The sequence below is a fragment of the Aspergillus wentii genome (assembly GCF_001890725.1).
Source record: "Aspergillus wentii DTO 134E9 unplaced genomic scaffold ASPWEscaffold_5, whole genome shotgun sequence".
NCBI lineage: Eukaryota > Fungi > Ascomycota > Eurotiomycetes > Eurotiales > Aspergillaceae > Aspergillus > Aspergillus wentii.
Genome location: NW_024467836.1, coordinates 742,603 through 764,284, shown reverse-complemented (window position 1 = coordinate 764,284; position 21,682 = coordinate 742,603). Strand labels below are relative to the sequence as shown.

The following is a 21,682-nucleotide window of genomic DNA, read 5'->3' as shown; positions in this document are numbered from 1 at the left end:
CCAGGGAGAACACCAACGTCTCCCCCAAGCTTGTCGAGGGTCCCCAAAACATTCTTGAGGAAGTGCATATAGATGTCTTGTGCTGCCATTGTCTCCAGTGTGTTTTGCGTTTTGGCAACGAGAACTTCCTTGTCGTAGAGAAAATCGTCTGAGTAAAATCCAAACAATCGATCTGATGAAACAATCTTAGATGAAACCATTCTGGCTTCAGTTTGGCGAAAAATCCATTTGTGGAAGTAAAGATCTGTCTCTTCTGTCCTAGCCTCTGCTTCATTGAGGCCGACAAGACGGCCAAGTCCTTTTTGAAGCCAATCTTCTGGATTTGATTTCAATAGTGACCATGTCCATAGACCTAACACTGCCTCCAGTTCCGTTTCGTCTATCCTCCACCGCAAGGTATCCTCTGACCTTTCGAGTTTAATCAGGTAGGCTTCCGTTATAGGGTCAACCGAATTCTGGGCAGAGGACTTGCATTTCAGGAATATTTGGAAATCACCGGACCCAGGAGGCATATGTTTCCAATTTGACAGTGTGTCCATTGTCATCTCAATTGTCTGTGCCAGATTTTGGGCTACCTTCCGGATGGGAAGATCCTCCCATCCTATGCTTCGACCTTGGTCATTACCGGATGTGAGCTTTGCTAAGCGGGCTCTTGTCTGTACAGCTCTGGTTCCTAGCTTTTCGTGTTCAACCGACTGGGTAAGAGATGTCGTTCCTGAGGAGGGACTGGATGGGGCTTGAGTCGACTCATCAGCCGGATTTGAAAGCAGGTGGAAGGATTCAACGCCTTCCAAGTGGAATGCAAAGCAATCAAGTTCTTGTTTGTAGTGAGAAGTGAGTCGTCGCTCGGAAGCCGAGAACTTATTTTCGTCTTTGTCGACTCTCTTTGTTCGAAGACTTGTTCGAACAATAGCCATTAACAACGTGCATCCCATTTGCGCCAGAATGACCGATGCATGCAATCCTCTCAGCCCGACAAACTGCAGAATAAACCCTACCATTGTCACTGTGACAATGGATAGAAGTTGATAGTCCTTCACATGGCGTTTTTGGTCTCGCATTGATTTGATATATAGAAGATCTTTGGATGTCTTCGAATCATAGCCCTCGGTAACACCCAGAAATGCACCGAAGACTTGATCTCCAACGTTCTGGCCTCCTGGTTGCAGCCAGTAGATCTTGCTGGGTTTCTTAGGTTCGAAGTAATACTCCTTTGATGATCTTTCAAGAATGAAAGCACAGAGAAACATTCCAACGCCGAGAAAAATTGTCCCGAGGAAGAAGAGTGGGAAGGCGTAACTGGGGACTGCGTTCCCATCTTTCTGAAAGTCGTCCGGGTATATGTACACCGTAATGGCTGAGTATATAAGGACACCTGCATACTTCATAAGCCCATTTTATCCTCAAAAGAATTGTGAGTCAATAGAGGAATCAATCCAACGTACCTACTTGTAACACAAACCCTAACACTGCAGCACAGTAAAACCAAATAGGACTTCTCCTTTTGATGCCCTTGTTCAGCGACAGATTCGGAATCTCGAGTTCCGGCACATATTTACTCTCGTGTATAATATCGTCTGGGCCCCAGGCTCCTTTCCGAATAGCATCACGAAGAGTACCAAGTGTTAGGGAATCACTTCCCGGGGTTTTAAAAATGTCATCTTCCCACGCCACTACCTCCAGAATCTTGGGTTTTCCGAAAACGCGCGAAATCCCCCCATCGTTGAACAGCTCGGATGTAGACTCGGAAACGCATGAGAGAAGCTCATTTTCTGCGTCTCCAGGACCTTCCTGTGCTCGCCCGACAAATGCTCGAAGAGATGAATTGCCGCAGACTCGGATGGCAGAGACTACTGCGGTCAAGATACCCAAGGGGGCCACGGCAAAGGTGAAGTTGTCTAGAACGCTGGTTGACTCTGATAGAAACTGTGTGGTGAGTCTTTCACCAAATAGAGAAATTAGGGGTGCCTAGTAAATGGTTAAAATCTCAGCCCGAGTATTGGTTCGTATAGTACAGAATAGTCCATACCAAGTCCGTGGCAAGATTATCCGTAAAGTCGTCCCAATCACTGGCCAGGGTACCAGGCAGTAAGAAAAATAATACCAATAATATTATACAACCACCCATAATGTTGTGCCCTCAAAGATGCGACACAGTATACTGCATCACGCGACCAGTATGTGGAAGTACGAGAAATTCTAAATGGACCTGAACAAAGCCATTGTTCTATAAGTTTCAAAGAAAGTGAACCCAGGCTGTATAAAGCACAGCCCGGTTCTAATCAGCTGAAAGTCTGCTCGTTATTGTGTCGGCTATAGGTTGGGTAGGCATTGAGGCTGCGACACAACCTTGCAAGTCGCGTACTTAGGGCATCTGGTTGGTGCATTTTGAGAGCATCCTGAGAATCCTGGGGCCTCTAGTCCAATCCAGATTTCTGCCTATGGAATGTCTCCGTCCGGCGCAGCGCCGTTGCATATTACATGCAGCGGTCGAGCCGTTGTTTCGCACGATGGTCATATATTAGCGCTGATCTGACAAGTGGCGGGCCGCTATGCGGGTCGTCGGCGGCAAGACGATCGCCCGGCGCCAAACCGATGGGCGTGGCCATAGTGGGCAAAAGCAAAATGTTATCAGATGTGATTTGTATTATTATTGTGAAACAAATGGTGGGATATATAAGGATATATAATCAAGGAATGGGAGAATTCCTTTGCAGACAGGAACTTGCGCCTTTAAAGATGTTGGTAGACACCTGGAAGTCATAAGTTTCCGGCATAATTCACGTTCTATTGTAAACTGCATGCTGTTTAATCTTTAAATAATTCTGTTCAAGAAAGAGGTTGCTGCCCAATTAAAGATGCCGGTTCGAGTATGAGATAATATGAAGCCCGTTGAATGAGCTTAGGGTGCTCTGGAGATTCGAAACGGCCCCGAGGAATGAATCAAAGATCGACCGGCGACGGACTCTTCCAAACGAGCCCGAATGATTCAATACAAAAGAAACCACCAACACCATTCCGTTGTGAGAAAAGAATAAAGCCGACAGTTGCCCAATTCAACTAATTCCGAAAACACGACCAAGAAATGACGACCCATCGCATTGCGAGATTAGAAGATGCTATTCACAATATTGGAACCAACAGTAGCACCGGCACCGAAGATTGCTAAAGCCATAGTTAGTAAGGAAGGCGTACTTGTTAAAGTGAAAAGTGAAAAGTATCAGTATCGCATAGCGAACCGAACACATGCAAGCATTCATTATAGGGAAAACGTACCTGCGTTGCCCAGTTTCTTTCCAAACTTCTTGCCATGCTCTTCAACCTTGCCGTGCTTTTTGCCATCAGCATCAACGGGTGTGGAGTTGCCCTGACTGACTTCCAGGGGCATGTTGCCGTAGTTAGTAGGCGCAGGCGGAGCCGCAACACCCTTTTCCTCAATCACACTAACGTAGCTGCGAGGGAAGATTCCCTCGAGGTTGGTGCGCTCGTTGCGACCACGCCACCCTGTAAAAAAGCGTTAGACAGATGAGACATTGCGCCTTCGAGGGGTAAACCTACAGTCATTATTCATATGCTCCAGAACCTGGATGCGATCATGGGGGTGCAAAGCCAAGTCACCAGCATCGGTAGGGGTATACGCATATAGAGCTGAAGCCATGGACAAGACCGGTTGCGCTTGAGCCTGCGGGTAGGCAGGTGGCGGGGGCGTGTTCGAGTACTGGTTTTGGAGGGCAGCCTTCTCGTTCAACGTACTTCCAGCAAACTGATTCGTCGGGGGCGAGTATGGAGCTGGAGGAGGCTGAGTCTGAGCAGCTATGACAGGAGGCTGATGAACAGGTTGCGGTTGCCGCAGCGGTGGTGGTGATGGCTGCTGTGGCAGTGCACGACGAGGCTGGTCATTGTCTGGCAGTTGGGAGATAATCGCCTCATACTGCTGGGGTGTGAGGACCGACGAATCTGTGAGAAACTCGAGTTCCTGATAAACAAAGAAAGTTAGTACAATGTGATACGGTTCCTGAATAATTCAGGCGGGGAAGGGCATCATCGAACCGAACGGATTGTACGGAGCGACCGTTTGGCCATGGCCGACGAGAAGGCACTCTGGCTCGCCATGACGGGCAATTCCAGGGATGCGTCAAGGGGGCGACTAGATTGGCAGTAGAGAGAAAAACCTGGGTGGAATCTCGAGATGGAAAGACAGGAGAAAGACGGTTGGATAGATGGATGGACGGGAGAGCCTGAAGTTTAGTTGGTGGTTACTTAAGGCAGGCACAGCCGTAAACGAGTGGATAACGCCCAGCCGTCGGTTTCGGCCAAGAGAGCGGACTCTTTAGCAGCGATCTGGAGACTGGGAACAGCAAGACATCCAGGAGTTTTTTATTGTCAGGTGAATAGGAGGTAGTGAAGGATTCTAGAGCCTATCAAAGTCTAGATTTTGGATTGTTTGTTGATGGCGATTGTCCAACACAGCCGCCATGCTCCCAGCATTCAGTCCATCTACTATCAAGCCGAACATCACCCTATGGGGTGGATATTTTGTTGCCTGTCATTGACTTATCCACATATCCATATTATTATTGAGAACTACTAGTGTCACTAATAGCTACGGCCAGGGCTTATGACCGGTTTTTAGACACCTTCGATGCATTGTTTCAGTCCAATTCAATTCACAGCAGGAAATAACCACCAACATGATGATGCCAGTGACTGTACATAATCTACTAAACACAGCCTGATTCAGTCTGTCCATTTATTTGCCTCGTACAAGGGCACGAGTCAGTCTTAAGGTTGCACTGCACTAGATGATTTTAAAAACCAACCCCCCTAAGTCCATGTATGAATTGACACCAAGTCAATTCGTTCGTCTAACCCTCGAATTCATCTCTCTTTAATCATCGCCCTTGTGAGGCCATATCTCGAGTCTGATTCATCAATTGACGATTCATTCTAGCGTATTCAAATAAGTGAGGTTGAATTTAATACTACATCTCCAGGGTACAGTGACGAAAGTATTTATATATGTTTGCGCGGGCACATTCAATTAATTAGATGATGTTAGCAGCAAAACAACTACCATCAACATGTTACGTGTTTCCATAACATTTCTAGACAGCCATTCACTTATTTGAAATTAAAGAACTGGCTCTGGTTGAGAGATCGTGGGTTTCGGAGTATAAGAAAGAACCGCATACTTCTCTGCTGATACAACTATCTCATACTTGTCGCTTGTCGATAAACCTTTAGGAGATATGCGATATGATACCTGCTGAACAGCCCACATAATGCTGCGACCACCATAGTGCCAGATATTGTGTCGATATGGAACGTTGTTTTCAGAAGGTCATAGACCAGTGGTCGGCTTGCATGAAAGCATCAATGTTTCTCTGCGACCCCAGATTTTCCCCAATCGCAAGGCCTAATCCCTTCAACGATTGAAGCAATGGCATTTCTATTGAGAAATTAAACAGTATCTCGTCGATATTTGCTAACAATGGGGCTTCGACAGTGGCGGTGATAATGAAGGATTGGGATGGCCGATGATGTCACAGGCTTTGTGAAGAACAGTCGACTATCCACGAACCCTATACAGATTCTCAAATGAGTATTGGATATACACGAGTAGAAGGAGAAGGAAATGACCCTTCATGTTCCCCTGATTTCTTAATATCAGCCTCAAAATATGAGAACATCGTGCGTGCGTAGAGTTAATCTTTGATACCCACCTTATGATGTCATATGTGATGGAGTCAACCTGATATACGATTTAATCATCGCATCGAGGACATGAAAACAGTCATAACCAAATGGATATTGTCTAGACTGTTTTGTGAGTCATTTCGCGAGAGAATGACAGTATTTGGGGGCGCGCAATATGGATGGCTCTCGCAGGGCAGTGTTCAATTGCAGGCATCGATTCGACTTATTCCCCACCTCAGACTCATCGAGCTGCTCTCAATTTCAAACCATCCACTTAAGCCCGAGTCGTAGTATACCGTGCAGATATTATCAACGGCCAGGAAATACCCCAAGGCCATCAATGTCACCCGGAGATAAAATGATTCCCAGGATTAATTCCACGATGATGTTTTGCCCCCCCGAGATCGGTTGATGAGCTAATCCGAAACAGGCTTAGCGCATACCTCCCCTCCTACTCCGCCGTTTGAGGGCTCGAGAAGCTTCTGTGTCATCGATATAAATTCGCTGCGCCTGGCAATATCCCTCCCCTCCGACAAACTCTCACGCGATCAATCTCACCACCATCCTCACGACTTCACCCCGCCATCTCCTCACCATCTATCAACCATCATAACATATCGCCTTCTACACGTTTAAAACCTCACAACCTTCAAAATGAGCGACTGGGACTCCGTTACCCGCATTGGAGCTAGACACACCGGTGGCTCGGCTCCCCGTGAGAGTGTCGTCAAGGGCAAGAGTGCCTTGAACGCTGCACAGCGTCAGGGTCTGGTCATCGGAACTGAGAAGAAATATGCCAGTGGCAATGCCGTAAGTTTAGCACCTGTCTACTTTCTACATCTTTGACAGCATGCTAACTGTGAATTTTCCAGGCTGGTCGCTCAGGTGCCCCCGAAGGTCAGCGTATGACCATGGTCGACCGCAGTGATGACATCGTCAAGCCCAAGACTGTTGGTCACCAAGTCGCAGATGCCATCAAGAGGCGCCGAAATGAGGAGGGGTACAAGATGACACAGAAGGAACTCGCCACCAAGTGCAACACCACACCTGGTGTCATCCAGGACTTTGAGAAGGGTACCGCCACACCAGACCAGAAGGTCCTGAGTGCAATGGAGAGAGTCCTCAACGTCAAGCTGCGAGGCTCGGACATCGGAAAGGAGAAGTTCCCCAAGAAGAAATAAATTCTGTTCGACGGTGATCCTGCGGCTTTTTCTTTTGGGGAAGCGGATAGTATGAACTATCGGTTTTCTTTCGTCTCGGGTTTATTCAGCTGTTATGTTCCTTTTCAATGAGATACAATGATACTCCATCTTTTTTTTTCTTCCATCGTTTTTTTCTCCCCCTTCTTCCTCGCTCGCCGGACGGGTCAATATTTTTGCATTATAACGTTCAAGGACATGGTGCGAAATTGGTCTGAGATCGGATGATAAATAGTCTTCTTAGAAGTTCTGCCTATTGTGGTTATGAGATTAGAACTTACAGCTTTCAATCGCATGGGAAATGTCATGATATCCAACTTTAATTTGACCATGTTTTCATAGAATCCAAGGTGGTAACCTGTAGAATTAGGTCTTAGTAGTTTCCACATATCGTATCCAAATTGAGCTTATAATCAAGACCGCAGCTCTAGCATAGGTTACAAGATGCGAAATATTATTTACTTCTTCGTCTATTTTGGAAGACCGTAGACGTGGCATCTAGGTACTTCTGGCCAATTTTGCGAATCAAAACATAAGATCATCATAATCTGTCGCAGTAGGTAGATGAAAGAAATGCTTCTTCGTCAACTCATCGAATCCCATATTTCCACACCAAAACCGGGTTAAAAAGAAAAGAAAATGTACTTCTAAAATATAAGCCTCGAATGAAAACAAAGAAGCAAGAAGAGGTTTTCTTTTATTAGACACAAAAGCACAAAGAAAACAACAAATTTGGTACCAACTCCGGTTTATCATGGAATAAATATGAAATGAGATTTCATGCCCGGAATCATACCCAGGCCATCTCATACCGCCGTGCCTGACTTGGCCTTCTTTCTTTTTTGGAATTTTTTCTTCTTTTTTTTAATAAAAAAGTCTTTGCCTCGTGACACATACATATTATGCATGATTCGAATCAAAAATTCCTAATCTTCACTTCCTTCACCGCTTCATTTGCTCCCTCTCGACCTCGTACTTGAAGTCAAAGTAAGACTTGTCAAAGTGGTGAACACGAACGTAACCGTCCTCTCCGCCAGACGCGTAAGCGGTACCGTTGGGGTGAATGTCGACAGTGTTGAGGGGACCGAAGTGACCTCTGACACGGCCAATCTCGTCTTCGAAGACCTTGTGGTAGAAACGAGCCTCGAATTTACCCTGGCGAGCGGAGGTGGTGGTGACATCCATAGCGGCCTGACCACCACCAAGGATAACGTAGTCCTTCTTAGGGGTGATAGTGGCGCTGTTGAGGGGGGTGTCGGAAACGTAGGTTTTGAGGATGGCGAGGTTACGAGTGGACAGGAGCTGTAGATTATCAGTGAACCGTTGCGTAACCAAAGGTTTCAGAGAGAACGCACCTTGGCGGACTTGTCTTTCGACGCAGTGATGAAGTAGGTGCGGTCAGGGGAGAATTGGATGTCGTTAATCTGCATGTCAAACTCGTGCACCTGGACGTTCTCCAGTTGCTCACCAGTCTATCAAAGAGGAAACATGTTAGTCCTTGTTGCCATGTAGTCCCCAAAAGTCACATAAACCCCCAGGCCTAATATATCGTACCTTGGCATCGTACTGGCTGACACTTCCGTCTTCGTGACCTGCGATGATGTAGTTGCTCAGATAACTCCAGCCCGCAACTGTTGCCTTGGCCTCGGTACAGGTGATTGTCAAACTCGGCTCGGCGGACTGTTCGCTCAGGTTTTCGCCATAGGCGATGTCGAGGACTGCGATAGTTCCCAGATAACCCATACGCTTCTCCGTCACTGCCAGCAATTTGCTTCCATCCGGTGTGAATGCAACCCGCTTCACGGCTGTGGGGAACTCCCAGACCTTAACACACTCGCCCGTCTTCACGTTCCATAGTCGCACAGTGTTGTCTGCCGAGCCAGTCGCCAGGAGAATCGTATTGGGGCTGACATCGACAGTCCAGATAGCACCCTGATGGCCGTTGTAGGTACCAAGTCGCTCGCCGTTGGCCGACCACCAAGCGCACACAATCTTATCCTTTGCGACGGAGAACAACAGATCGCCATCGCGGTTGAATTTAATCTGGTTCAGGGACCGCTCCTGTTAAGAGAAAAGATGGAAAAATTACCGTTAGTCATTGATCATTTTTGCCCGTGGGAAGAGATCTTCAAAAGCTTCGAGATTCACGTACATGGCCCGAAAGCAAGATAGGTCTCATATTGGGCCGACCAAGATATTTCTCTGGATCAAGCGATGGAGAGACGGTATAAATGACCGGATCACAGAGGAGTGTCTGTGACTGGAGTTGTTCAGATCTTCGTGAGTTGGCGGGGAGAATATGGCGGCCCTCTTTCGTCGGCGTCGACAACGACTAGAGTTAGTGAATTTCATCGCACAGTCCGGGCTTGCGCGCCAAGACTTTCCCGTTCGAGTCGTTTGTATGGGAAACATACAATACCGGGGAATCTTATAGTCCGGTATCATACACGTGATGTAAGCATAAACAGCCCTAGCCCTAATCAGAGTGCAGATAAGGTAAGGTGAGTTGCAGAAAAGTTAATTGAGTGAGCCAATCAGCGGTGAGCCAGTTGATGACGGGGATTTTCCGTAATCCCGTGATTTCATATGATTGAGCAAAGGAGTGTCGATAGGCAAGGAGATTCCAGAGTCTCACAGATCAGAACTCCAAGTATCACAGAGTAAGGGTTAAATAGCTGGGAGGATTGGCACATCTTATGATTGGGGTTTCCATTATATTTTTTTTTCGTCCAACGTTCTGTACTGGTACTTTTGTACATCCAGAAGTTCTTTCAACAAGACTAGCATTGACGAATCCCCGGTCTCCATTTCCTATCTGCCGCCGTGCCGAGGGGCTCTTACTAGACTGACAGGAACACCTAATTCATGCCTCTTCCCCCCGCCCGTTTGGCGCTGCCCCGCCATGGTGGAAAAGCAAATGGCCTTCTTCTCCGTCATCGCTCTGCCCACCGCACTTCCTTTTCCACTTCCTTCTCGCCCGAGTTGAACTTTCGACGATTCTCCGCTGGACGTGGAGTTAACCCCCGTGGTCGTCGTTACGCACTTGTCAGACCAGATTTGACATTCATTCCTTCTTCTATCTGCCGTTCCTTTTCGAGCACCGGGACAGCCATGGCTACCAAGATCGATGGCACGGCGATTGCCAAGAGCATTCGTGGGGAATTGAAGGCTGAGATTGAAAAGATCCAAGAGTCCAACCCTAGATTCAAGCCTAATCTGGTTATCTTCCAGGGTATGTTATCGCAAAACGTCATCAGCCGTCGAGAGTTGCATGAGAGTGAGAACACTGACACTGGTTGCACACGTAGTTGGCGATAGATCCGATTCGAGTGAGTCTTCTTGCATATTTGACCCTGTGGTCGATGCTAATACCATGTAGGCACTTATGTGCGCATGAAGTTGAAGGCTGCTCAAGAGGTATGCTACTGGGGTCAATTTTTTACCCGTTTCCTTAGAAGCGCAACTAATCTACCGGGTTTGGAAAGGCAAATATCATCTGTACCATCGTCAAGGTCCCCGAGTCTATCACGCAGCCAGAAATCCTCCAGGAGATCACCAAGGCCAACAATGATCCCGCTGTGCATGGCATTCTAGTTCAATTACCCCTCCCTCAGCACCTTTCCGAGCATACTATTACTTCTGCCGTCGCTGACGAGAAAGATGTCGACGGATTCGGTGCCATCAACATTGGAGAATTGGCAAAGAGGGGTGGTAACCCCCTCTTTGTTCCCTGCACGCCCCAGGCTGTGATGGAACTCCTGAGAGTGAGCGGAGTTGACCCGGCGGGCAAGGAGGCAGTAGTGCTTGGCCGCAGTGACATCGTCGGTAGCCCTGTCAGCTACCTGCTGAAAAATGCCCACGCAACTGTCACTCTGTGCCATTCCAAATCTCCGGATATCGCTCGTGTTGTGAAGACTGCCGACATTGTCGTTGCAGCGATTGGTCAGACGGAGTTTGTCAAGGGCGACTGGTTGAAGCCTGGTGCCGTCGTCATCGACGTTGGTATTAACTACAAACCCGACGCAACGAAGAAATCTGGCGAGCGACTTGTGGGTGATGTCGAGTATGAGTCTGCTGCTCAGGTCGCTTCCCAGATTACACCCGTCCCTGGCGGTGTTGGTCCTATGACTGTGGCCATGCTGATGAAGAACGTGGTCAACTCGGCCAAGGCCTACTTTGAAAAGCAGAAGGACCGACACATTACAGCTTTGCCCCTCAAGTTGGTCCAACCCGTTCCCTCAGACATTGCCATTTCCCGTGCGCAGTATCCCAAAGCTATCTCCCAGGTTGCCTCGGAGGTCGGTATTGCCCCGCATGAACTAGAGCCCTACGGCCACACCAAGGCCAAGATTAGCCTCGGTGTCATGGACAGACTGGCTCATCGCCGCGATGGAAAATATATTCTGGTCTGTGGTATTACCCCGACTCCTCTTGGAGAAGGCAAGTCGACAACCACCCTGGGTCTTACTCAAGCCCTTGGCGCACACTTGAACAGAGTCACTTTTGCCAACGTCCGACAGCCGAGTCAGGGTCCTACATTCGGAATCAAGGGCGGTGCTGCTGGTGGAGGGTACAGTCAGGTCATTCCTATGGATGAGTTTAACTTGCATTTGACTGGTGATATTCATGCGATTACTGCTGCCAATAACTTGCTCGCCGCAGCAATTGAAACCCGCATGTTCCATGAATCTACACAGAAGGATGGTGCTCTCTACAAGCGGTTGGTCCCTGTTAAGAAGGGGGAGCGTGAGTTCAAGCCCATTATGTTCAAGAGACTGAACAAGCTCGGCATTACGAAGACCAACCCCGACGATCTCGATGCGGACGAAATCCGCCGGTTTGCGCGTCTCGATATCGACCCCGAAACCATCACATGGCGCCGTGTTTTGGATGTCAATGACAGACATCTCCGGGGTATCACAGTGGGACAAGCCCCGACCGAAAAGGGCCTCTCCCGCGAGACAGGCTTTGATATTTCTGTCGCCAGTGAGTGTATGGCCATTCTAGCCTTGAGCAGCAGTCTCGCCGACATGCGCGAGAGACTGGGTCGTATGGTCGTTGCTACCTCGAGGAGCGGCGAACCAGTGACCTGCGATGACATTGGCGCTGGTGGAGCCCTTGCTGCGCTCATGAAGGATGCCATCAAGCCTAACTTGATGCAGAGTTTGGAAGGAACTCCTGTGCTGGTGCACGCTGGTCCGTTTGCCAACATCAGTATTGGAGCCAGTTCGGTGATCGCAGACAAGCTCGCCCTGAAGCTTGCGGGTACGGAGCTTGACGAAGACCACGAGGCCAAGACAGGTTTTGTGGTGACCGAGGCTGGTTTCGACTTCACAATGGGCGGTGAGCGCTTCTTCAACATTAAGTGCCGGTCGTCTGGTCTTTCTCCAGACACGGTGGTTATTGTGGCTACGGTTCGTGCCTTGAAGGTCCACGGTGGTGGTCCCGAGATCAGCCCCGGAGCTGCATTGCACGAAGTCTACCGTACAGAGAACACAGAGATCCTCCGTAAGGGTTGCGTGAACATGAAGAAGCACATTGAGAACGCTAAGCAGTATGGTGTCCCTGTGGTTGTGGCCATCAACCGCTTCGAGACCGACACTGAGGCTGAAATCGCTATCATTCGCGAGGAGGCCATCGCGGCGGGAGCGGAGGATGCCATTCCCGCCAACCACTGGGCTGAGGGTGGTGCCGGAGCTGTTGAGTTGGCCAAGGGAGTCTTGGCAGCCAGCTCTCAGCCTAAGGACTTCAAATTCCTGTACGAGTTGGATGGCAGTATCCAGGAGCGCATCGAGCGCATCGGAAAGGCCATGTATGGTGCGGATAAGGTTGAATTCAGCGAATTGGCGCAGAAGAAGGTCGACACCTACACGCAGCAAGGGTTTGGCAATCTCCCAATTTGCATTGCCAAGACCCAGTACTCGCTCAGTCATGACGCAGCCTTGAAGGGAGCACCGACCGGTTTCACCGTTCCTATTCGGGACGTTAGATTGGCCGTTGGGGGTGGCTACCTGTAAGTTTTTTTCTTTCTTTTTCCCTCCATATTTTCTTTTTCTTGATAATGCCAATCATGAGACTGATAAAATTGTTTTAGCTATGCACTTGCGGCGGATATCCAAACGATTCCGGGCTTGCCCACAGCTCCGGGCTATCTGAACGTCGACATTGACCCCGAGACCGGAGAGATCGATGGATTGTTCTAAACCTAAACGTATGACTTTATATCAGGGAATCCCGTCGAGTATACTACATGGCCGATTTGATATCTACATTTTGATTTAATTGCTTTTTATTTATGACTTTTGAGGTTTCCGGGCAGAGCGGGATTGATTTCAACATTATAGCCATGAACATGACGACAACAGCACACAGTGTGGCCTCGGAGGCCCGATGATAATTCTAGACAGTATTCAACAAGTCTAATGGATCAAGAAGTTTTCTGACAGTCTCGACGGTAGTTAAGTAGATAGATGGCTCCAATATTGAGCTGGGCCTGGAGAGCTACACCGTACTATCTCTGTATGATCGACCGAATTATTCATCCCACTCCGTAAGATGGTCCGGATATCGCCCGTTTAGCCATGAAGGAGGCTCGGTGAATCGATTCCCGCCCGGCTTTTCCTTCTCCGTTGCCGCGGGAAACAACCGCGGTAGCTGTCCGCTGTCTGGTCCCCCATGACATGCCGGGCTATACAGGCGTTATGGGCACTGGGAAAAGATGGCAATTGACTCAATTGTCAGTGCCTTTAGCATGAGATGATTCTCTATTTTCCCGGATCAATTTCCGAGCAATATCAAGCCAGATCGAGCTGTGGGAAGTTGGCCGCAACAGGAAGCGAAAAGGCCGGCTTCGGCGCTGGCCAGCGGAGCCCTCCAAGAAACTAAAAAAGCGTCATTCTACCAGGTGAGCAAAAGGGAAATAAGACAGAAGGAGTCAGAAGGTCAGAAGAGAGGAGATAAAAGCAAGATCATCAACAGGTGAGACTTGAAAGAGAGCCCGAACAAAAAACCCCCAATCAATCAACTTTCCCGGGTAAAGGCTTTTTCCTCCTCCCATCGGTTCTTCCTCTTCCACCCCATCTGCCTCTTGTTTTATCCTCTGCTTCAGCAATTTTCCGGGCGATCCGTTCTGCCCCGTCTTTTTGCCCCAGAAAGCATCCTCTGCTCATCTTCCTTGTGCTTGTCCTTGTAACGGCAGCTTCCGACTCCACCATCCGCGATCTTGTGCTCTCTCGCATCATAGCAAAGTCGCATCTCCTTCCAGCCGAGACTGCTATCCTTTTGTCCCTCGGGTACTCGTTATCCCCCCAGACCGACGTAAGTCCCCGCGCTCTTGTTCAATGGTTGCTGGACGATAATCCCGATCGAAAAAAAAATACTGACTTTGGGACAGAGAAGCAAATAGAAGGATTCCTATTCGACTGCCAACATGAACTCCATTCGGTCCAGTTCCGCATTTGCGCGACGCTCTTTTGCGTCGTCTACCCCTCTCTCGGCCCCTCTCTCTTCTTCCTCTCGCCGTCTTCCTTCTATCTATTCCTCTTCCTCTTCATCTGCTGCCCTTCGCTCTTCGAGAACCATCTCTTCCTCTACCATTTCTCCCCGTATCTTTGCTTCCTCCCGCTGGTCTGGAGTGACTCCTTTGCGTTCGAACCAATTCCGCACCATGGCGACCGACAACAGAATCAAGGTTAAGAACCCAGTCGTTGAACTGGACGGTGATGAGGTACTTCCCTAGCCCTTTTATACCTGCCCGAGAATTTTACGGCAGAGAACCTCCCCCCTTGCGCTGTCACAAGCCAAGTCAGTCAAGCTAGCATATGATCCGCTGCACATTTTCGTCATTTTCTTGCGTGGAGCGCGGAGAAACACGGCGAGTCACGCTCCAATTGATAACAGACTTCATACCGAGGAATGCTAGCTGGCTGGCTTGGTCTAGGTGCTTTCGATCTTGACATGTGCTAACTGTTTGATTTAGATGACCCGTATCATCTGGCAGGAAATCAGAGAAAAAGTAAGTTGCAATACCCTTTAATCACTCCCCGCTTGACCCCGATTAGTTCCGACTCAATTGAGTCACATTTCTTTGATGAACGTTTTCTGACTGACAATTTTGTTATAGTTGATCCTTCCGTAAGTTAATTGTTGCGTCTACTATGACGTTGAGAATCTGGTTAGAACTACGCTGAGACACGAGATTACAGTTACCTCGATGTTGACCTCAAGTACTACGACTTGGTACGTTATATTGAATTGTGACTCGAAAGAACCAGCTAAGCTAATTATTTCCAGGGTCTTGAATACCGTGACGAGACCAACGACCAGGTCACCGTTGACGCCGCTGAGGCCATCAAGAAGTATGGTGTCGGTGTCAAGTGTGCCACCATCACTCCCGATGAGGCCCGTGTTGAGGAGTTCAAGCTGAAGAAGATGTGGCTCTCTCCCAACGGAACTATCAGAAACATCCTGTAAGTCCTTGTGGCAGATAAATCAGTTAAATCATGACTAATGGTTATAGGGGTGGAACCGTTTTCCGTGAACCCATCATCATCCCCCGTGTTCCCCGTCTCGTCCCCGGATGGACCAAGCCCATCATCATTGGCCGTCACGCCTTCGGAGACCAGTACCGTGCTACCGACCGTGTCATCCCCGGTCCCGGTAAGCTCGAGCTGACCTACACTCCCGTCGGCGGTGAACCCGAGACCATCAAGGTCTACGACTTCCAGGGTGGTGGTGTTGCCCAGACCCAGTACAACACCGACGACTCCATCCGTGGATTCGCCCACGCTAGCTTCCAGATGGCCCTCCTGAAGGGTCTGCCTCTGTACATGAGCACCAAGAACACCATCCTGAAGAAGTACGATGGTCGATTCAAGGACCTCTTCCAGGAGGTCTACGAGAAGGACTACGTCAAGGAGTTTGAGGCCAAGAACATCTGGTACGAGCACCGTCTGATCGACGACATGGTTGCCCAGATGATCAAGAGCGAGGGTGGCTTCGTCATGGCCCTCAAGAGTAAGCCATCCCAAGATTGAATACCTGCAATATCCTCTAACCCATTTTATAGACTACGACGGTGATGTCCAGTCCGACATTGTTGCCCAGGGCTTCGGCTCTCTCGGTCTGATGACCTCTACCCTTGCTACCCCCACTGGTGAGGCTTTCGAGTCCGAGGCTGCCCACGGTACTGTCACTCGTCACTACCGTGAGCACCAGAAGGGCCGCGAGACCTCCACCAACCCCATTGCCTCCATCTTCGCCTGGACCCGTGGTCTCGTCCAGCGTGGCCAGCTCGACGGTACTCCCGACGTTGTTGAGTTTGCCGAGCAGCTCGAGCGCGCCTGTGTTGACGTTGTCAACGAGGAGGGCATCATGACCAAGGACTTGGCTCTGGCTTGCGGCCGCAAGGACCGTGAGGCCTGGGTTACTACCAAGGAATACATGCTCGCCGTTGAGAACAGACTCAAGGCCAGCCTCAAGCCCCGACTTTAAATTTATTATACCATTTCAGCGAATTTAGAAAAAGCTCTGGCATGAGGCTCGACGGATAATGGAATTGTGGCATGTCGACAAGCGCCGTAATTTTGGATGATCTATTCTGCGGAGTGTATAGATGTATTGCTTTATGTGACATGAAATTTGTACATGTTCTAGATTATAATCCCACGTTTTGCCTTTTGCACATTATCTTTTCTTTTTGCAACTTTGTCAGTATACTTGCCTGTTCAGGAAAATCGACAATGACGACCGAGTCATGCCGCCAGGATTCTGGATGGAACCCCTCGAACCGTGGATGCACGATCGTATTTCTCGCTTTCCAGGTGCAAAAAGAAGGGTTCGGATTTGCCGACTGAGACTGAAAAGCAGGATCAACGCACCAGATATCCCGATGCGGAAGTCCTTGACGCAATTGAGTCCGTCGATACATCATCTTGCCCCAATTGGCCCCATCACAATCAATTGGCCACTATCGATATCACTATTATCATATCGACATTTTCTTTCCAATACTAAAAACCAGGGACAGAATGACAGGGGGAAACAATGTTGTGTTGGTGTTTCGGCAACATTCAGCATGTATGTCTTCCCTATAACCACGACGTTGATCTGCCTGACTGCCGTGGCGGTCGTGGCTCGAATGATCTCACGGTTTTGGTATGTTCGAAAAGCAGGATGGGATGATTTGATGATTGTGGTCTCGTTGGTATGTCTTGTTTTGATTTGGAGGGAGGATGGGTGAAGGGCTGATTGGGGAAATGCCTAGATGACCAATTTCGTCCTCTATGCCTTTATCGTCGTTCGTATGTTGAGTCTTGTATCATCTCACCTCCATCTCATTCCTCTCTAACTGGATTATAGAAGTCAATACTGGATTGGGTGAGCCTGAAAATACCCTCTCGCCCAGCGAACTCCGGACTCAGCTCAAGGTACTGATCTACATATTACCATCCCCACTATACCACCACCACCATCATCATCATCATCATCATCATCATACATACTAACAATATCCAAAGGCCCTCTGGCTCACAATCCCCTTCTACAACCTAACCCTCACCCTCACCAAGATCTCCATGGCCCTGCTCTACCGCCGTCTCTTCCCAACAACCCGCTACCGCATCGTCACCCTCGCAATCATCATCCTAATCACCATCACCGGCCTCTGGATGACAATCAGCGCCTTCGTCTTCTGCATCCCCATCGCCGCATTCTGGGACCCCAACCTAGGCGATAATTGTCTGTCAGAGCGAGTCGTTTGGTGCCTGAATGCCTCGATCCAGATCACGACGGACTTGGTGATTGTTGTCCTGCCCATGCCGGTCATTACGAGGCTTAGGTTGCCGAAGAGGCAGAAGTGGGCGTTGGTGTTTGTTTTTGGGTTGGGGTTTTTGTATTTCTCCCTTTTCATTTCCTTCTCTCCATACTATGGTGGTACGCGTGCTGATTATAATAGTGTCTGTGCGATGAGTATTGTCCGTCTGGTCACCTTGGTCAGGCTGGTAAACAGTACAGATGAAACACGTACGTCTCCCCCATACACCCTATATCCTACAAGCACAAGATACTAAAAGAATCCAGGATCCAACGCTCTCACAGCCCTCTGGTCCTCAATCGAAGCCGACGTCGCCATAATCTGCGCCTGTCTCCCCCAACTCCGTCCCCTCGTCACTCGCGTCTTCCCTCATCTCTTGCAACCTCTCGTCCGCTCCTCTACCTACCGCCAACAACGCGAGAAGAAGGCGAACTTCTACGGGGGGTTTGATTTTAGTACTGCGTTTAATCCAGAGGGGAGTCATTACTCGGCTAGTGTTACCGGGCAGGAACATGGGGGTCAACATCCGGATGGGGATGGCATTCAGGTTGTACGGGAGTTGAGGCTGGAGTGTTCGAATTCGCCAACGCCGAGTGTGATTGGAAGCCACACTGAGAATCACCCGGAGCGGAATCCGAGTTCAGTTCTGGATACTGTATAGATGGTGTTGGTTGGGCTGTCGTGTATGTCTTCGTCTGTAAATATGTAGTTTTATATACATTCTTCCTATATGAACCATCCAAATAGAACATTGTCAATACAACATATAAGCAAGATATCCAGATAAACATCTCTTGATTATTGATTACATCTATGAATCTATCTAAACCCAATGGCCCATACAAACAGAACTTTAATCTTCCAGAGGCCAAAGCACGAAACAACAGAAAAGAATGAACAATCTAAGAATAAAAAGTACAAGTTTTCAAGCTCACTACTGTGGAGCATCCGACCGCCAATTCGGTGTCTTCATCATGTGCCAGTATCGACTGCCCGGTTCGACACGCTTCTTGCCCTTGTCCAACTTTTCCCTTCGCTGCTGTCGTTTGGTCTCCGAGTTCACCTGACGTGGTCCATCAATTCTCTCGAAGGCTACCTTTTTTCCAACAACCCTCTTCTGCACTAACTCACGATGGGCTCTGAGCCTGAGTGGCTTCGTTGGCCTTTGCGGAAAAGGGCTCCGTCTCTTTGATCTAACCCGAGTACGTCGAGGCATCCTGACCTTCCTGCGCCCGGGAAATGGAGCTTTATGGTCATTCGTAATGCCGAGAACTTTCTTCAGCTGTTCCACACCAATAGCCAAGTCATTGCTAGACACCGGTTCATCACCGTCCTTTGGTGAATTGGGAGTGACGGGGCCGACGTTGGTCCTGATACCATCAGCACTGGGGTTCGACATCACGAAGACATCTACATTTCCAGAGTCACTGGCGGTCAATGGGGTAGGTGGCGTTATTGGCGCCGACCTGATTGGCGGATCAAACACATCTGCTTGAGGATTCAGAGTCGACCTCGAGGATGACTCAGACCCTGTTGGGTTCTGGGATCCCCGTAGACTTGCCGGTAAGACAGCCGATGCAATTCGTGATGCGTCGAAAGTCCACTGAGGGCATCGATAGTCAACAAGACACATACCGACAAATGGACTCTGTAGATTGGTATGGAACGGGGGCTGGTTTAGATGAGGCATGTTCGAATTCAAAAAGTCCGAGGCCAGCGGGATAGAGGTCTGTTTTTCCAGAGAGTTTGGTCCATAGGCGCCGGGGTAGCTTTTGTTCTCGTACAACATGGAAGCTAGGGACTCGAGCTTGTTCTCGCTCCGCTCAGATACACTTCGATAGATAAAATCTGGATCGCAGTGGCAATTCTGACAAAAGACATCGTATTCACCCAGACGAGGAATCATGTTAGAACTGGCAGGCGCCATTTGGGTGTACAACCAAGGGTCATTGAAGTTCCAGTAGCCGAATTGCAGCCAACTTGGCAGCTCATCGAGAGGAAACAGAGGGACTGGCGTTAGATCTGGTCGCAAGACGTAGAAAATGGGGAACTGTTGATCCGTCTTGTTGAATTGCGGAAAGTTCCGCCAGGTTGACATTGTAATAGACGAAGGTGTTGGGAGATGGATAAAGTAAGATATGAAAACTTAATAAACGGGAAAAGGATACAGGATGGCGGAAACGAGCGAAACGAGCGCTTGGCGAAAGAAGGGCGCGCTCGCAAAGAATGACAGATGGGTGGAGGAAGAAGAAAAGAGAGAAGAGAGAAGAGAAAAGTAGGGAGAAGACGAGAAGGTATGGGATATCATGCAATTGCCTGATTGGAAAGTACCAGCCTTCAGTGATGGTTTCCAATGGAGACAGAACGGAAGGAAGACTGCAGACTGCAGTTTGTGGTAAGAACGATTATCCAGAAAACGGACTTGCATTGAATAGGATGGGTACGTATGATCTTCTATCTGATGTTCATATGTATAGATGCAATGATATGTGATTTGACTTTAGTTGGAGGTTGGAACGTAGGTACCATTCCTACAGTCAAAGCCCAGATCTGGGTTCAGATCTGTTGCGGCATTCATGCAAATCACACTTGGTGACTGGTGACTCTGAGGATAAAGCTGGATATTCTTCGTGGTGAAGTTCTTGCACGACTTCTTGGTGTTACATTCGATGACAATTGCTTCTGTATGCTTTAAGTTTTCGAGCCCGACATCATACCAGCATGGGTCTGTAACACACGACCCATCGCCCGGCTGATAGGTGTTGATAGAGCCAGAGAAGTCTTCCCAAGTAAAGTCCTCCATCATCACAGCGGAGCTGGGATCTATTTCCCCGGACCGAGAAGCGCCTTGGTCCTCGTAGCTCTGGGTTACGAATATCGGGAAAGTAACATTGAACACTCTAATGTTTTTCCAGGTGACATTCTTGACGAGACCTTGTCCGCCTTTCCAGGACTTGAAACGAGCGGCGTAGATGGCGTCGATGACCGTGACATCTTCGAATCGGAGATTGGTGATGTTCGCAAAGTCAGATGGGTTTTTGCCTAATGACCCAATGCTCATGCCGTGGGTTTGATACCCGATTGTGTTTCTCTCAAAGACAATATCATGGGAGTCTGCTCCTACTGCAATTGCATCATCGCCATTGTACATGATGCTGTCGGAAATGCTGATGTTGGTTCCCTTGACATCGAAGGCGTCGGTGTTGAAGGGAAAGCCACCTGTGGAGTATGCATCGACGATGGCATGAGTGACGGCAATATTGTCTCCATGTAGCTTCACATTCCACGCAATGGGTTTCCTGGATTTGAAATGCTTCACCGAGGCCTGGCTCGTCTTGTAGCTCATGAGATGGGGACGGCCATCGATCCCAGATTTGCCGGTAGGATTCGCATCCCACCAGGCTTGACCGTACGAGTTGATCCAACCATTGTCCACATTGCCTGAGCCAAGGTAATCAACGCGCGGCCCTTCAAATGTGAACCATACAGATTCTCCAGAGCTGACAATATCTTGGACTTCTGTGATGTTCTGGGGAAGATGGAGGTTGCCCAGCATCTGAATCTCTACATTACTGAGATTGGTAGCACTAATGGGATGAAAGATGTTGTAGTCCACCCCGTCCTGAAAGACAATAACCGAGTCGGTGGCGCATTGCGCAAAGGCCTTTGAGACAGCGGGAGAGTCGTCCGCTGTGCCGTTTGTCGATCGATATTTGGAGGGAATGACACAGCGCTGGCTCCGCGATGAATTGGAGTTTGCAGCCAATGCCAGGGGGAGGGAAATGGCCAAAGCCAGAGAGGCTGGTTTAAAAATTAGCATGATGAATTGATATGGACTGACGATAATTGACAAGTTTTCATACCTTTCTTATATTTCCTCTTCAATTTATATGATGCAGCATTTCTTCAGACCATACGAGAAGGGCACTAATCTCCACAACACGGAGAAACAGGGATTGGGATGGACTGAGTG

General features: G+C 48.8%; 8 protein-coding genes across 8 annotated transcripts; 4 read left to right on the top strand and 4 right to left on the bottom strand.

The window, feature by feature from the left end:
* Positions 1-2,669: 2,669 nt before the first annotated feature.
* On the bottom strand, positions 2,670-4,379 carry ASPWEDRAFT_41834 (SH3 domain-containing protein). The gene is made up of 4 exons (XM_040835661.1): positions 4,051-4,379; positions 3,559-3,976; positions 3,277-3,504; positions 2,670-3,165 (listed from the first exon to the last, which is right to left on the bottom strand). The coding sequence occupies exons 1-4, from the start codon at positions 4,111-4,113 to the stop codon at positions 3,110-3,112; spliced, it is 765 nt and encodes a 254-aa protein (XP_040687624.1). The 5' UTR covers positions 4,114-4,379; the 3' UTR covers positions 2,670-3,109.
* Positions 4,380-6,138: 1,759 nt separating this feature from the next.
* Positions 6,139-7,023, top strand: mbf1 (multiprotein-bridging factor 1). Its single transcript, XM_040835660.1, has 2 exons — positions 6,139-6,507; positions 6,570-7,023. The coding sequence occupies exons 1-2, from the start codon at positions 6,352-6,354 to the stop codon at positions 6,876-6,878; spliced, it is 465 nt and encodes a 154-aa protein (XP_040687623.1). The 5' UTR covers positions 6,139-6,351; the 3' UTR covers positions 6,879-7,023.
* Positions 7,024-7,838: 815 nt separating this feature from the next.
* tif34 (translation initiation factor eIF3 subunit i) lies at positions 7,839-9,075 on the bottom strand (the record flags this gene model as incomplete). The annotated part of the gene is made up of 4 exons (XM_040837733.1): positions 7,839-8,198; positions 8,252-8,368; positions 8,451-8,957; positions 9,049-9,075. The coding sequence occupies 4 exons, from the start codon at positions 9,073-9,075 to the stop codon at positions 7,839-7,841; spliced, it is 1,011 nt and encodes a 336-aa protein (XP_040687622.1).
* A 932-nt stretch (positions 9,076-10,007) lies between these two features.
* Positions 10,008-13,099, top strand: ASPWEDRAFT_114042 (C-1-tetrahydrofolate synthase; the record flags this gene model as incomplete). The annotated part of the gene is made up of 5 exons (XM_040828457.1): positions 10,008-10,128; positions 10,205-10,225; positions 10,276-10,313; positions 10,382-12,909; positions 12,991-13,099. The coding sequence occupies 5 exons, from the start codon at positions 10,008-10,010 to the stop codon at positions 13,097-13,099; spliced, it is 2,817 nt and encodes a 938-aa protein (XP_040687621.1).
* Positions 13,100-14,562: 1,463 nt separating this feature from the next.
* On the top strand, positions 14,563-16,388 carry ASPWEDRAFT_112484 (NADP-dependent isocitrate dehydrogenase; the record flags this gene model as incomplete). The annotated part of the gene is made up of 6 exons (XM_040828330.1): positions 14,563-14,622; positions 14,875-14,914; positions 15,094-15,134; positions 15,189-15,364; positions 15,415-15,911; positions 15,964-16,388. 6 exons carry the CDS (start codon positions 14,563-14,565, stop codon positions 16,386-16,388), a joined length of 1,239 nt encoding a protein of 412 aa, XP_040687620.1.
* A 583-nt stretch (positions 16,389-16,971) lies between these two features.
* On the top strand, positions 16,972-18,370 carry ASPWEDRAFT_173377 (uncharacterized protein; the record flags this gene model as incomplete). Its single annotated transcript, XM_040831057.1, has 6 exons — positions 16,972-17,100; positions 17,161-17,197; positions 17,256-17,323; positions 17,414-17,787; positions 17,851-17,918; positions 17,976-18,370. 6 exons carry the CDS (start codon positions 16,972-16,974, stop codon positions 18,368-18,370), a joined length of 1,071 nt encoding a protein of 356 aa, XP_040687619.1.
* A 273-nt stretch (positions 18,371-18,643) lies between these two features.
* ASPWEDRAFT_29130 (uncharacterized protein) lies at positions 18,644-19,807 on the bottom strand (the record flags this gene model as incomplete). The annotated part of the gene is made up of 1 exon (XM_040833233.1): positions 18,644-19,807. One exon carries the CDS (start codon positions 19,805-19,807, stop codon positions 18,644-18,646), a length of 1,164 nt encoding a protein of 387 aa, XP_040687618.1.
* Positions 19,808-19,884: 77 nt separating this feature from the next.
* On the bottom strand, positions 19,885-21,541 carry pgxC (putative extracellular exo-polygalacturonase). Its single transcript, XM_040835659.1, has one exon. The coding sequence runs from the start codon at positions 21,527-21,529 to the stop codon at positions 20,210-20,212; it is 1,320 nt and encodes a 439-aa protein (XP_040687617.1). The 5' UTR covers positions 21,530-21,541; the 3' UTR covers positions 19,885-20,209.
* Positions 21,542-21,682: the final 141 nt, after the last annotated feature.